This window comes from Myotis nattereri, assembly GCF_964212035.1.
Source record: "Myotis nattereri genome assembly, chromosome: 1".
Classification (NCBI taxonomy): Eukaryota; Metazoa; Chordata; class Mammalia; order Chiroptera; family Vespertilionidae; genus Myotis; species Myotis nattereri.
The window spans coordinates 92,129,870-92,142,427 of NC_138075.1; the positions used below are offsets into that span (position 1 = coordinate 92,129,870).

Sequence of the window (12,558 nt, forward strand, 5' to 3'; positions counted from 1 at the left end):
ACATGAGGCTTGCTTGCTTCAGTGATGGAGGAAACCAACGTTCCCCGCCTGCCTTGCCTCTGAGCCTGCAGTTTGAAACATTTTAACAAATATAGAAGCTAAAGAAAAACCTAGAAACCAGCTTTCAGCGAGCTGGGATCTCAGAGCTGGAGTTATACATTGTTTCGAACCGAAACAAACCAGATACCTACTTTCAGCAGTGGAGGCCTAAGAACTGGAGCCTCAGAGCTAAAGCTGGCCCAGAATTTAAAAAAAGAAAAAGAAAAAAAGGAGTGGTTGGGAACTTCTGTCACCCGCCAGCCTGAAAACAGCCCTTAGCCCCTCACCCAGACTGGCCAGGCACCCCAGTGGGGACACACACCCTGATCCAAGACACCCTTCAGGGCAAACCAGCCAGCCCCACCCATGCATCAGGCCTCTACCCTATATAGTAAAAGGGTAATATGCCTCCCAGGACCGGGATCAGCGGAGCCGAGAGGCCTCCTGGCACCAGGATGAGCGTGACAGGGGGCAGCGCCCAAACCCCCTGATCACCCTGCAGGTCTGTGTGTGACAGGGTGCGGCGCCCCAACCCGCCCCTCCCCCCCATGGGCCCTGCTCTGTGTGTGACAGGGTAGAGCCATAACCTCCCCATCGGCCCTGCCCTGAGTGTGAGAGTGGCGGCGCCCCAGCCCCCTGATCGGCCCTGCTCTGTGGGTGATAGAGGGCGGTGCCACAACCCCCCCCCACCACCACCACGGGCCCTGCTCTGTGTGTGATGGGGTAGAGCCATAACCTCCCCATCAGCCCTGCCCTGAGTGTGAGAGTGACGCTATATGTGTGACAGGGGGAGGCGGCCCAACTCCCCTATTGGCCCTACTCTCTGAGTGACAGGGGGGAGCTCCTCAACCCTCTGATGGGCCCTGCTCTATGTGTGACAGGAGGGAGCTCCCCAACCCCCTGATCGACCCTGCTCTGTGCATGACAGGGGGGAGCTCCCCAACCCCCCTGATGGGCCCTGCTCTGTGTGTGACAGGGGGCAGAGCCCCAACCCCCAGATTGGCCCTGCTCTGTGCGTGACAGCGGGTGGCACCGCAACCTCCCCATCGACCCTGCCTGAGTGTGACAGGGCGCGGTGCCCCAATCCCCCAATTGGCCCTACCCTGAGCGTGACTGGGGGTGGCATCGCAACCTCCCGATCCGCCCTGCTCTGTGCATGACAGGGGGCGGCGCCCCAACACGCCAATCAGCCCTGCTCTGAGCCCGACCAGGGGCTGCACCTAGGGATTGGGCCTGCCCTCTGCCACCCAGGAGCAGGCCTAAGCCAGCAGGTCGTTATCTCCCGAGGGGTCCCAGACCGTGAGAGGGCACAGGCCAGGCTGAGGGGCCCCCCCTTCCCCCCGAGTGCATAAATTTTTGTGTACCGGGCCACTAGTATATATATATATATATATATATATATATATATATATATATATATATATAAATAGTCACATATATACACTAGAGACCCAGAGCACAAAAATTTGTGCACTTGGGGGGGTCCCTCAGCCTGGCCTGTGCCCTCTCACAGTCTGGGACCCCTTGGAGGATGACTACCTGCTGGCTTAGGCCCACTCCCTGTGGGAGTGGTCCTAAGCTGGCAATCAGATATCCCTCTGGAAACCTGGGAGCCCTTGGGGGATGTCCACTTGCCAGCGGGGAGCAGGCCTAAGCTGCAGTAGGACATTCTTAGCGCTGCTGAGGAGGCGGGAAAGGCTACCAACACCACCACTGTACTGGCAGCAGTCAGCCTGGTTTGTGGCTGAGCATAGCTCCCCCTGTGGGAGCGCACTGACCATCAGGAGGCAGCTCCTGCATTGAGCGTCTGCCCCCTGGTGGTCAGTGTGTGTCATAGTGACCAGTCATTCCCAGTCGTTCTGCTGTTAGGGTCAATTTGCATATTACCCTTCTATTATATAGGAGTGCCTGGCCAGCCCGGGTTAGGGGCTGATGGCTGTTTGCAGGCTGGCTACAGCCTCTTCAGGGTAGAGGTCCCCGCTGGGGTGCCTGGCCAGCCTGGGTGAGGGGCTAAGGGCTGTTGGCAGGCTGGCCACAGCCCCTTCAGTGTGGGGGTCCCCACTGGGGTGCCTGGCCAGCCTTGGTGAGGGGCCTATGGCTGTTTGCAGGCTGGCCATGGCCCCCAGCCACCCAAGCTCCCAGTGGAGTCTGGCTGGAAGCAGGTATCTGGGATTTATTTGTCTTCTATAATTGAAACTTTGTAGCCATGAGCAGAGACCACAGCCAGCTCAAGGCAGGCGGGAAGCTGGGCTTCCTCCACTGCCCAGGCAACCAAGCCTCCTGCTTGTTCCAGCTCCGTGGCTGCCAGCCACCATCTTGGTTGGGTTACTTCTCATATAGTCACTCTAATTGGCTGGTGGGCGTGTCTTGGGCATAGCAAAGGTATGGTCAATTAGCATATTTGTCTCTTATTAGTATATATATATATGGTTATCTATTCATTTCCCAGTTACTAAGGTCAGTAACTTTAACCCTTCTTCCTTCTATGAGGTTGTTTCATACATTAATAATACAGTTAGATTGCTCTGTTGCATTCTGTATTCCATATTGGGATTGCTCTAGACCTCTGAAATGGTTAAAAATAATTTTATACATTAAGGTTTACTTTTTGTGTGGTACAGTTCAGTAGGTTTTGGCAAATGTGTAGTGTCATATAGCCACAATTCCAGCATCATAGAGAATAATTTCACCTTTGTAAAAATTTCCCTATGCCTAATTAATATTTATTTGGAAAAGGTTTTAAAAACATAAATAAAAGCAGAAACTAAACTAAGACATACTTGGGGACATATTATGAAGAATTTGTAAATATTAACATTTGGTTGTACTTCCTAGTTCCATTTCTCTTCCTCCTTGCCCAAGGGTAGTCTCTCTTACAATTGTGGTCTTTCTAGTCCCTGACTTTATAGTTTAACTAGGGGCCCAGTGCACAAATGTGTGCACCTTGAAAGGAACTGGGCTATGAGGCTGTGGTGGGCGCAGGGGTGAGTCTCAGCCCATCATCTAAGCCCCTGCCTGGCCCCTCCTGCTGTGGCCCCTGGTCCCCTGTTTGCCAGCAGTCCTGCTCCTGCTGCCACCACTCCACGTGCTGACCACGCTAGCCCCACTCGCACCCGCTGACAGTGTGTAGCAATTTGGGCTGGTGCCAGCGGCGGGTGCAAGTGGGACCATTGCTGGAAGCAGGTGTGAGAGGCAGCTGCTGGCCCCGATTGCCCCTTAGGAGCAGGGAGAGGTGAAGAAATCCTGAAGGGCAATTGGGGCTGGCAGCCGCTGCTCGCACCTGCTGACAGTGCCAAGCGATCAGGGCCTGCACTGGGTGCTGGCAGTGGGTGCAAATGGGGCTGGTGCCAGCAGCAGGTGTGAGTGCCGAGCAGGACTATGGTGCACAGGAGCAAAGAATTTTTAGTAACCACCAGAGGCTCACCTCGATGACAGGGACTGGCGTCCCACCTTGGTCTAGCACCCCTGCTCACCTGCTCCACCATCCCTCCACGGCCAATGCCTGCCATGTTCCATGCTCTGCCACCTGCTGCCAACACTCCCCAAATTCCGCATGCACCACCTGGTGGTCAGAGCACGTCATAGCGACTGGCTGTTTGGTTGTTCAGTTGTTCAGTTCTTCCGCCATTCGGTCTCTTTGCATATTAGGGTTTTATATATATATATATAGACTAGAGGCCTGGTGCACAAAAATTTGTGTACCCAGGGGGATCCCTCAGCCTGGCCTATGCATGCCCTCTTGCAGTCTGGGACCCCTTGGAGGATGTCCACCTGCTGGCTTAGGCCCACTCCCTGGGGGATCAGGCCCAAGCTGGCAGTCAGACATCCCTCTGGAAGCCCGACAGCCCTTGGGGGATGTCCACTTGCTAGCGGGGAGCAGTCCTAAGCTGCAGTCAGACATCCTTCGCACTGCTGAGGAGGCGGGAGAGGCTTCCACCACCACTGCTGTACTGCAAGCCATCAGCCTGGCTTGTGGCTGAGCAGAGCTCCCCCTGTGGGAGCACACTGACCACCAGGGGCCAGCTCCTGCACTGAGTGTCTGCCCCCTGGTGGTCAGTGTGTGTCATAGTGACCAGTCATTCCCAGTCGTTCTGCTGTTAGGGTCAATTTGCATATTACCCTTTTATTATATAGGATAGAGGCCTGGTGCATGGGTGGCGGTGAGATAGTTTGCCCGAAGTATGTCCGGATCAGGGTGGGTGTCCCACTGGGGTGCCTGGCCAGCCTGGGTGATGGGCTGGTGACTGTTTGCAGCTGGTCACACCCCTTTCAGGGTGGGGGTCCCCACTGGGGTGTCTGGCCAGTCTTGGTGAGGGGCTGATGGCTTTTGCAGGCTGGTCAAGCCCCCCCCAGTGGGGACCCTCACCCCATCAGGTTTGGCCAGCCTGGGTGAGGTGCTGATGGCTGTTTTCAGGCTGGCCACAACCCCTTTTGTGTGGACGGGTCCCCACTGGGGTGCCTGTCCAGCCTGGGTGAGGGGCTGAGGGCCATTTTCAGGCTGGCCAAGCCCCCCGGCGATGGAAGCTCCCAGCCTCTCCTTTTTTTATTTTTTTTTATTCTGGGGTTTATTTACCTTCTATAATTGAAACTTTGTAGCCTTGAGAGGAGCTCAGAGCCGGCCAGGGCAGGCAGGAGGGAAGCTTGGCTTCTCCATTACCAGGGGCAACCCACTCCTGCTCGCTCCAGCTTCGTGGCCATGGCTGGCTGAAAGCAGGTATCTGGAGTTTATTTACCTTCTATAATTTAAACTTTGTTGCTTTGAGTGGAGCTCAGAGCCAGTGCGGCAGGCGGGAAACTTGGCTTCCTCCATAATTGGGGCAACCAAGCCTCCTGCTTGCTCCAGCTTCATGGCTGCTGGCCGCCATCTTGGTTAGGTTAGTTCGCTCTGATTGGCTGGTGGGAATGGCTTAAGGCATAGCGAAGGTATGGTCAATTTGCGTGTTTGTCCTTTATTAGTGTAGATAGGTGTATTTGTGACCTTAAACAATAAATACGTAGTTCTGTGTGTTCTATATACATTTATATAAAGGCACTATTTTGTATGCCTTTTTCTAAAACTTGCTTATTTTACTATCAATACTATACTGCTAAGATCCATCTATGGTTTATACCAGTGATGGCGAACCTATGACATGCGTGTCAGAGGTGACATGCGAAATCATTTTTTTGGTTGATTTTTCTTTGTTAAATGGCATTTAAATATCAAAAATATAAGTCTTTGTTTTACTATGGTTGCAAATATCAAAAAATTTCTATATGTGACATGGCACCAGAATTAAGTTAGGGTTTTTCAAAATGCCGACACACTGAGCTCGAAAGGGTTGCCATCATTGGTTTATACTATTTGTGCTTGAGCAGCTTTATTAGTGTTTAGTTATATGAATATACCATATTTAGTCATCTGTTTCTATATTAATGGACATTGAGATTTGGCCTTGTTTTTTGCTATTTCATATGCAGTATGAACACCCTTATACATATCTCTTTATGCACATGGGTAAGAATTTCCTTATACTATGTAGGTGGAGAGAAATTTCTGGATCATGTGGCATGCACATTTCCCATTTTACTAGAAATGACCAATTTGCTTCCAGTGTAGTTATACTAATTTCCCCACACTCGGGGCACCACTTGGAATTGCCAACTTTACATTTTTGCTAACTGATGGATAGGAAAATTTTTTGTAGACCTCCAGAGGCTGTGGAACCAATCACCTCATTTTCTGGGCAACTAGATATGATTTTGATAGGAGCTTGGGTATTTTCCTTAGGGACCATTTGTTAGTTTTTAATACCTTTTATGTTCTTTTCAAAGGTCTCTGCTTATCCAGGAATTACGAAGATGTTTTGGAAACCAGCTTCACCCAAATTCTCTGTTCCTGTATCTGTCATGAAGAAAACACTGTATCCAAAATATGAGGTAACATACTGAATAAATTTTCTCTATTTTTGTTGTTTAATAATTAAATTTAATAATTATTAGACTAAATTTTACTGGACAGTTGTTATGTAATTTGTCAGACAACTGTTGCCATAATTAAGAATGAGCAAACTATATTATAGAAGTTATATATATAAAACATAATATCACTATTCACCCTTTCTCTATAATAGAAGTATCAACCAAATTCACGATTGACAATGACAGATAGAAACACATGCGTGCAATTGGCGCCAGTGAAAACTTTATATGTATCGCACATGTGCAAGTCAACTTAGCCTTTTCTATGTATAGGTTATATATAAAAAATGTTGTGTTGATCTATGTACTTTAGCCAGTCAAATTTTCTTTTTGACAGGATATTTAATTTGTTGTTCCAAGATATAAGACTACTAGGGTTGTTTAGAAGATCTTCATGGTATTTCATTTGCTTTTAAAAATACATTTTTAGTTTGTTTAATTTAAAATTTTTTTTTACCATACTACTCAATATAATTATTAATTTTTTCTTATAAATACTGCTTGTTTGCTCTAATTTTATGTTATACTAATTATTTTAAAAATTAGAAAAATCCAGAGAATAAAACCAAAATCATTTATTAATCTTTGCCCTCAAGACAACTACCATCTACTTTTTGGTCTATTTTCTTTCATTATTAAATATTCTTTCTCCTTCTTCTTCTTTTCTTTCTCCTTTACTCTTTTTTATTTCCTTATTTTTTCCTCTTAAATTATTTTAAGTATTATTTTATTTGCACAAAATTAGGCAACTTACTAAAACATATAAGAAAAGGATAAAACAAAATAGTTAAGGATATCACCAGGAAAACATAGTAAGAATAATAGCATAATAAAGTCAGAGATAAGATTAAAACAAAGAAATTCTGTTCATATCTGTTGCTTGAAATGGGGTCATCAATTTACCTCTTAGCTTCTCTGCAACCAAGGCAGGGATGGAATCACATTCATATTTGTCCTATTGATACTATATGATTAAGATGTTAATATTGAAATGTCTTTATATTTCTTGGATTACTTGATTATAGTATATTATTCTCAAATAGTATATTGAATTATGTTAGGCAATAATTTATTTTTAATATATGTTTATGAGTGAAACCTGCAAGTAGTTTATTTTTTTTCTTAGTTAAATTCTGCTCTCGGGATTATTCTTGCTTCATAATGTTAATTGAACAGCAGTTTATTCTTTTAAATATGTTGGAATTGATAGGTAGCATAGAAATAATCTTGAAAATTTGGAAGAATTCACTGTAGTCTTTATTATTTCCTTCTACTTATTCTGGGCTTTTCTTGTTGTTCTCTTTCTAGTCGTAGTGTTATATAGTTTATCTGCAGTTTTTCTTGTTGTTTTTTTTTTTTTTGGAGGTAGGCCTGTAATGCTGTGAATTTCCCTCTCAGGACTGCTTTCAGAGATTTGGTGTTGTTATGTGTTCATTTTCATTTGTTTCTAGGAAGTGTTTTTCATTTCTTCCTTGGTTTCTTTGGCAACTCATTCATTATTTAATAGCATGCTACTTAGCCTCCATGTGTTTGAAGATTTTTGAGTGTTTTTATTATAGTTGATTTCTGATTTCATGCCATGTGATCTGAGGAGATGCTTGACATAATTTCAATCTTCTTGAACTTGTGGAGACTTAGTTTGTGTCTTAAAATGTGGTCTATCTTTGAGAATGACCCAGGTGCACTTGAGAAGAATGTATATTTCATAGCTTTGGGGTGAAATGTTCTGTAAATATCAATTAATTCCATCTGATTTAGTATGTCATTTAGGATCATTACTTCCTTATGATTTTTTTTGTCTAGAATATTTGTTCACTGATGTCACTGGGGTAAAGTCCCCTACTATGATTGTATTGCTGTTTCTCTCTCCCTTAAAATCCTCCATAAGTTTTTTCATATAGTTGGGTGCTCCTGTATTGGGTGTATGTATGTTTACCAGAGTTAAATTCTCTTATTGTATTGATCCCTTTGGTATTATGAAATGGCCCTTCATTCCCTCTTGTAATGATCTTTATTTTGAAATATTTTTTGTTAGATATTAGTATTGCTACCCCAGCTTTTTTTTCTTTTTTCATTTCCATTTGCATGGAAAATTTTTTTCCATCCCTTCACTTCCATCCTTTTGTTCTGAGCTTGGTCTATTATAGACAGCATGTACATGAGTCATGTTTTCTTCTCCATCCTGCTAACCTATGTCTTTTGATTGACATATTTAAACCATTTACATTTAAGGTTATTATTGACTAGAAGCCCAGCGCATGAAATCGCGCAGCCCCGCCCACCCACGCCGGTCTTTGGTCATTATGGCATTAGGGCCACTGCGTTTTTATAATATAGATAGGCACTTATTTATTGCCTGTTTGAAACAGAAGGAAGTAGTGAGGTGGTGAGTACTAGCCCTCTGTTACAGGAATTACAGATCCTGTGAGGTCCAGTGACATGTAAGACCCTGTAAGGAAATAAAGCTCCCTTAGTCCATTCTGAGAGAACAAGTCAAGGGGAACCCTACTACAGGGACAGCTGTAACTATCTATTTGAATATAGACACATTGTAAATTTCTTCTTGCCATTTAAAGACAATTACTCTGAAGAGTCCATGAAAAGGGACTGGCAAGGAAAATCAGAAAATCTTAGAGTAGGTCAGTATGTTTTTCTCCTTATATAATTCCTCCGAAATTTGGCAATGCTTAATCATGGCAATACATTTCTTTGCATAGATTCAATAATACTGGTTCCTAATAGTGGTTTTATTAACCGAAAACTTTTACTGGAGTGTCATGTTTTAAAGAGACCTGTCTGGACTCTGAAGACTTGAAGCCAATAAGAGTGCCACAGGAAAAGCCTGGTATTCTGCTTGGGATCCCTGAAGATGGCTGGCGCTGGAGCGTCAGGCCCATGCCCTACCATCACTGGCAGTTGGTCAGAGTAGAAGGGGAGCAATAAGGATGCCTCTAACAATGGCCCTCAGTGTGGGAATCTGGGCACTTGCCAGTTACTCCCAAAGACTACCAAGGACTGTAGACCATCACTGGTCTACAGCAACTGCTGGCAGCTACAGCTACATTCAAACCTGTAAGAGAATCAAAGGTTAATACAACATATTAATACAATGAAACATAATATTGGCACCATGGCCACCTCAGGCAGCTAAATCTTCTGTTATTATACAGGCCACTGTCAGGGCTGTGCATTGCAGCCAGTTCTTCTTTCTAGCTATAAACACAGTCTGTCCAATTTCCTTTAAATGTATTCTGGCACAGGAGAAAGTTGTTTTTCTGTACACAGGTAGCTTAACCCCTATACTACTGGGCTTGGACCTCTGCCTAGCAAACTGCAGTTTACAAGTTCAATATGCAACCTCTAATCCTCTTAACCCAACGAGGTTTCAGCCAGTCTCTGAGTCAGACTCCTCCTCTCTTGGAGAATTTCAAAGTCCTGATGGCTCCCAGGTCCAGGGAGAGTGCCCTTTTGTTAACCCTGTTTATTAGTTACAGGGCCCTGCTATCCTTGTCTTCCCACTAGTCCCCTTTATGGCAGAGCAGTGACCAGGCCTCTTCCAAGGGAGTGCACTGGAAGGGGATATCAGCCCCTCCTGTAACAGCAGCAACAGGTACTAAACCCTTTCAGTATATTTGCAAACAGGGAGCTTTTACTAGCTCTATCTGCCGCTTTCATAGATCCCAGGCTTGCTGCTCTATTCCCGGGGCTGTAGGAAGGCTAGTACCAGTCACTGACTTCTGGCTTAACTGCTGTAGCCTGCAAGCCAAAGGCCCAAGTCTTATATTGCTTGTTGTAAAACATTCATTACTCACTGGGCAGCAGCGGGGCAGCTCTAATGTCAAGTGAATTTCTGCTGTCCCCCACTTTCTCGCTGCTGCTGCTGCTGCTGCTTCTTTTTTCAGGGCCACTGCAGTCAGCTCAGGCATCCAGCCCCCCTTCTTTGTCCTGACTCTTGGGGGCTGAGTCTGCCTAGCAAACAGTTTTAAATCACCAGGGCGGCTGCAGACTTCAGCTCCGTTTCTCCTCCGCTTTGCTCCTGTGAGTTTAGTTGTTTTTAATGTATTAGAGTTTTTTATTCTTAGAAACCTAAATCTTTTAATGATTACCAAAAGTGAACAATCAGCATTGGTGCTCACAGAAAACTTGTGGCCTTGAAGTTAGTTGATAAGGCACCTGCTAGCCATCTGTAGCCAGTAACATCAACAAAACCTCTCTTCCTCACCCCCCTTCTTTGATCATTCACTCCCCAATCTGCTCTGGAGCTGGGTAATAGTGCCTCAATACACCTTGAATCCCCAGAGGGCTGCCTGTCTCGCCCGAGGACCAATTTCCTTCCCTCCGCCTTCACCCTCCCTCTCTCTCTCTCTGAGGTGAAGAGGGTCTGCAGTAACTGCTGGCAGTCATCCCACATGGGTTGGTGGGTAAAAAAGACTAACTCCAGCAGAGAGATAAGACCCTGAGGGTTCTGAGAAAAAGAGGGATTTGATTCTTCCAATTATACAAATCACTAGTTGAGAAAGGGACATAAATCATGAAAGCTGGCTGTCTGGGCCCAGGTCCAGTGGCCCAGCCTGCCTCAAGGGCAGGAGGGGAACTGAGGCCGCCGGCCCAAAACCTCTGAAAGCTCCATATTCCATTCCCTGTCTATTATGGGATGGACTGAAGAGGTTGGAGGACGACAAAAGCCCTCCTGCTGGTGGGTCCGGAGGGAAGACTATTGGCGTCAGGGGAGGCAGGGGCTCCAGGTCAAGAGCTGGTGGCGTGGCCTGGGCCTGAGGCCGGGGCTCACCCAGATCCGGCACCGAGGGAGCATAGGGGGGCGGCTGGCTAATGGGTTCTTCCTGCTCTCCCTGAAGGACGGGGGAGCCTTTTCCTTCTGGGGCCTGGCCAAAACAATTGTCTGTCTCTGTCCCGATTTTCCCCTCAGGAGGCATGCCCTCATCCACCGGGGTTTCTTGGACAATATGTCAACCCAAACCTGAATATAAAGAATTGGATCAGGATGCCCTGGGTGGCTATATATGACATGATGGACCCGGTAGGCAGTGGTCAGATCAAAAGACCCTGCATCCAGCCACCCACCGGGAAAGTGGGCCACTCCTGTTCACAGAATCACTGTAAATCAAAAGCATTAACATCATAACCTTTAAATCTACCCCAGAACTTCAATTTAATACAGTAAATTCACAACCTAGGTAAGAGCAACTGACAGACAGAAATTTTTATTAGCTAAGTGGGCTGATTCTCCTTTAATAGTGAGCAAAAGACTCTGAGAAAAATAATTCTCGCAGCTGCAAGAGACTTTTGCAGACTATCACGGATCCAGCCCAAATGTTCAGCCAGGCGTATCAACAGAAATGCAGAATAAATCAAAGTAGCTTTCACTTCACAGAGACCAGTTAATGAGCAGCCAAGGCAGACAAACACCCGTACTTACACTCTCTCAGTAGACTAGCCCAGGCTGGAGCTACATCCAGTCCCCCTTCTCTGTAGTAAATTGGCTAGTCCCACACAAACAGCTGTTTACTCATAACTCCTCAATCGGATCCCTTTTTTTTTCTTTCTTTTAACATGCAATTGAGAACAGTGGGTTTACTTTGTCCCAACCCCATGATGATCTGTGGTGAGAGACACACAAGGTAGGGGGTGACCTGCTTTCACAGATCCTCACTCAGATGCCCACCTGGCCGCGTCCCTTGGGAGCTTAGATTCGTCTTAGCCAAGGTGCACCCATATAAACCCCGGGCCTGGTCACCTCCACGTGGGGGTGAGTCACCGTTATGCCATATGACGAATCATGGAACTGCAGGTTGGGGCCCACTCGGACTCCGTAACCGAAGTCGTGGAACCACACAAAGGAGAGGAGAGGGCAGGCCCCCTCCCTCCACACTCACACACTTTCACCAGACATTCACTCAGAGTTTAAACAATCCACCCAATTCCTAACTAATTCCCAATTCCTGAGGGAGCTCTATGGCTTCCTGGGAGGTGATCAAGCTCCCCTTCCACTCACTCAGAGTGGGCCTGACTAATAGGGGGTCGACAAAGATGACTGACCCTAACCCATTTTGACAAAGACAAAGAGAACAAAGGACAAAGACAAAACAAACCAGACAACAAACACCAGACAAACAAACCTGGTGCAGCCTATCGCCGCACTAACCAGAGACCCCGGCCACAGTCATGGCTGCAGGTCAGGACCAGGAGTACTGCTATGTCCAGCCAGCCCTCCGTATAGGTCCTTCCGTGGGACGTCCCAATTCCAGATTAACGACCGGTCTCTTACCTCTCTCGAGAGTCCAGGTGGCTTGGTTTCCGAGTTGAAAGTTTTGGGTGGAGTCTCCTCCGCCTCCCTGGGACCCAGGACAGAGGCTGAAGGCCTCCTTGGTAGTTGTTCTCGCTGCGTGCCTGGCAATAAATGGGGGAGAGCCTCCTGCCCTAAATAGGGGGTCCCTCTCACCCCTGCCGGGGATCTCGCTGGGGGCCTCCAAATGTTATGGGTTCACTCAGCAAGATAGACCACCGATTCAGAATTTAAATTTAAGAGCCTTTATTAAG

The 12,558-nt window shown here is 46.7% G+C and overlaps 1 protein-coding gene across 1 annotated transcript in view; it reads left to right on the plus strand.

Annotated features, from left to right (window-relative positions):
- The window catches only part of TTC6 (tetratricopeptide repeat domain 6), a gene marked incomplete at both ends in the record, with an annotated part of 261,680 nt that overhangs the window by 157,267 nt on the left and 91,855 nt on the right, over nt 1–12,558 (plus strand). Inside the window, one exon of the mRNA XM_081098882.1 lies at nt 5,854–5,958. Coding sequence (XP_080955008.1) covers nt 5,854–5,958 — 105 coding nt within the window. The remainder of the gene's footprint in view (nt 1–5,853; nt 5,959–12,558) is intronic.